Source organism: Thalia democratica, chromosome 6, assembly GCF_965202585.1.
Source record: "Thalia democratica chromosome 6, ktThaDemo2.hap1.1, whole genome shotgun sequence".
In the NCBI taxonomy this organism is placed as follows: Eukaryota; Metazoa; Chordata; class Thaliacea; order Salpida; family Salpidae; genus Thalia; species Thalia democratica.
In genome coordinates, this window is record NC_139170.1 from 27,408,771 (window position 1) to 27,412,124 (window position 3,354).

At 34.0% G+C, this 3,354-nt stretch overlaps 1 protein-coding gene across 1 annotated transcript; it reads right to left on the bottom strand.

Moving 5' to 3' along the window:
• Nucleotides 1-974: 974 nt before the first annotated feature.
• LOC145838922 (transmembrane protease serine 9-like) lies at nucleotides 975-2,912 on the bottom strand. Its single transcript, XM_082946542.1, has one exon. It carries the CDS (start codon nucleotides 2,910-2,912, stop codon nucleotides 975-977), a length of 1,938 nt encoding a protein of 645 aa, XP_082802668.1.
• Between the last annotated feature and the right edge of the window lie 442 nt (nucleotides 2,913-3,354).

Consider the following 3,354-nt stretch of genomic DNA (forward strand, 5'->3'; position numbering starts at 1 on the left):
TCCTAAAAGAAGTTTTTTTTTAATAAGTTAATTTCTTAAATATTCATACAAAAACACCCCAAATATGACTTTTTAAACTGTTAAGTTTTAGCTTGCAAATCAAACGAACTCAAGGTGATTATAAAAATACAGCAGCTAATTTTTGCTACTAAAATTTTCAGATAATTTTAATTAAAAAAGTAGACACACAAAATGTATTATCTTAACTTAAGGGATAAAGTAAGTCAGTGTATACTAAATTATTTTTTAACAAAGTTTTAAGAAGGCCTACTACTTATGTGGTTTAGTATTTGGGTGTAAACTTTTCAAGTCGGCGAACCAAATTAACCAGAAAAGTTCTTTTATTGGCCGGGCTTTTAAAAGAAATCTAAATGGATGGCGTAATATAAAAACATCGTACTTAAAAATTAAAACTGCAATAAAATGCTTATACTTAGTAAGCATTTATGCCTATCAAGATTTAGATTGTTAGCACACTTTAATTCTTTTTTTTTAAAAGCTCAATTTCATTTGCTTTGCACAAGATGCTAAAAAGTACGAACTTCTGTTGGCGTGCCGGACGTTGCCCACCACTAGATTATTAGTGTTTTTTTTTTATATAATAAAAGTTTCCAAGTTAACATTCGTCTATAAATTAATATTTCTTGCTCAATGCGTTATAAAAAGTTTTTATTTTGTGTACTTCAAAATGTTTTTGATAATACATTTTTAAACGAAGCTCATCAGGAGTGTTAAGAATATTTTTTGGAGGTTTTGTTTTCTAGAAAAACTAAATATATGCATAGATTATTTTGTGAATCTAACGAAATTTAGTTTGTAAATATTGTTTTACTATTTCAAGTTTTCATTTTTTAGAAAGTATGAAGTTTGCATCACTTGTTACATATTACTAACTGAACTTGATAAGTCTTGCAAAAGTTTATTTTCTACTTATTAATTTTACTAATTCCAAACACTTATTCTAGCTTGTAGGTTTATGAGTTTTCAGAAGGCCCAGCATCTTTTTCACTTTTGTTCCCCAATTTCTTAATTCGTTTAACATAAAGCATAAAAACGAGTGTAGAACTAGCCATGAACAAAAAAACAAAGAGAAAAACTAATATCCCAACACCGTTTCCACATTCGCCATACCCAGCTTTGATTTCCTGAATTTCTTTCTGACAGTTTTTCACGATTTGTTCCGATTTCCCATCAGCTGCCATCACGCATTCTATCCATTTTAAGTAATAAGAAACAAGAGTGAAAACAACCGGGTTGTCCTTTTCTTCGCATTTTTTCGTTGAAGACAAAAGCTTAAACCCGTACTTGGTTTTTGGCGACCTGAAACTTGCAATTCCATGTACAACAGCATCACCACGTTCGTTGGGACAAACCAAAGGGCCTCCAATGTCGCTCGTACAGCCGGCTTTGTTTCCTTTCAACACTCCAGCGCAAATTCTGCTTTTCGAAATAAAAAAATTGTTTAAAATTTTTTCACAAACGTCGTTAGCCACAACACTTATTTGAGCCCACTTTAATTTTTGTGTTGATATTTGGTTATTTACTGGAACGCCCCACCCGGTAACGAAGCAGTCTCCTGTTAAAGTTTTGTCTGGTAAGTCTATTGGTTTGATATGTCTATCAAACTCTAAAGCTTTAGAAAGGGAAGCAAGCCCGATGTCATAAGTCTTGCAACCAAAGCGGTAGTTTTCTGGTACAATATGCATGTCTGTTTTTACTCTATGTTGTGTTGTAGTTTGACCTGGCTTAACAAAAACACGATCACCTGCAATCACCAAAGCCTTTGTTTTTATTTTATTCTTTTCAACCAAACACTGCGCCGCTGTCAAAACCCATCTTGAGTTGAGAATAACGCCTCCGCAGTTTATTACTTTATTTTTTGAAGATAGTGAGTTTACAGCCACTTGATAAGGATACTCAGCACTTTTAGCAAACCCCGAACTATCCAGACCATCGAGACATTCAAACCTGCTTGAACCTTGTACTCTACTTACTAAGTGTTGGCACGAGTAGGCAGATTCTGTTGCACTGTAATCTGATGGAGTTTCCATAATGCAATCAATCCAGCTGCGATATACGTTTACTTTAGTATACACGGTAGGGTTTGCAGGGTCTCCGCATTTTTTTGGGGGCAAGCCAAAACTCGTGGCTCCGTACAGGTAGTTCCGCCCGTCATGTCCCATGCAAGCCAATGGACCCCCTGAGTCACCAGCGCACCCGTGAGTTCCACCTTCGTAAGTTCCTGCGCACACTCGAGTACTCGTGATTTCGAAACCTAATGCCGTTGCGCATACACCTTCTTCAATGGTATTTACTGTGCCCCACCTTAGCTTTGTCGTGAGTTGCTCGTTTTCATCTATTCCCCACCCAGAAACTGTGCACCGGGTATTAGGCAGTATGTACATGGAAGCTTCAGGTAAGCTTATTGACTTAACTTGGTCGTTAAACTTAAAATTTTCTGAAAGTTTGATCAGTCCTATATCCCAAGTCTGGCATCGGGATTCATAGTTTAAAGGGTAAATGTATTTGGATGCTAGTATTTCTTGTCGACTGTTGGAATGTTCGCTATCTGGCATTGGATCTAAGAAGATATCTCCAGCTACGACAGTTACTTTTTCAACATTTACACCTTTATCATATTCTCGAAAATTAACTACAAGACAGTGTGCAGCAGTTAGTACCCACTTTTCATTAATAATTGAACCCCCACACAAAGGGACTTGTTTGTCCGACAAAAGTGCTTTTACAGCTACGTGAAATGGAAACTGACCTGGTTCTGCATGACTTCCCTTAGCTACTCTTGGTTGCAATCTTGCACAATATACTTTTTCAGTAGAAAAAGCCAGAAAAAAGTAACCTAGCTTTTTTAGAATTGAAAATATTTTAATCCTGTTAAGTTTTTTCAACAGCATTTTATATAAGCTGTATAAAAAATAAATAAATAAATGTTGGTAATAAATGTGCGTTAAACTTGTAATATAACAAAAGTTTTTTCTTAGAAACTGTTCAGTAGTAAACTAATTATCATACTAAACAATATGACGTAGTTTAAACAAAATATGATAAAAACTTCGTCAATCTTAACTATTTTGAATTTTGTACGAATGGCAACTTCCATGCTTTTTATAATAAAATTATCATTTAAAAAATTATAAATTCAGTATCAGATATTAACTTAATACGGCAAAGTCCTAAATAATTTTTCATTATTTTTGAGAAAAAACAATTACTAAGTTTCACCACAGAGCGGGTTTTCAAATTGTAGATATGTAGTAAAATAAAAATGGTAAAAATGACTAATAGGTGAAAATTGGTTTGAATTAAGTTGTTTTACAAAAAAAAAAAAAATTAAAA

Coding starts and splice junctions, on each gene's coding strand:
- LOC145838922 (XM_082946542.1), bottom strand. CDS start 2,912: ATGCTGTTGAAAAAACTTAACAGGATTAAAATATTTTCAATTCTAAAA.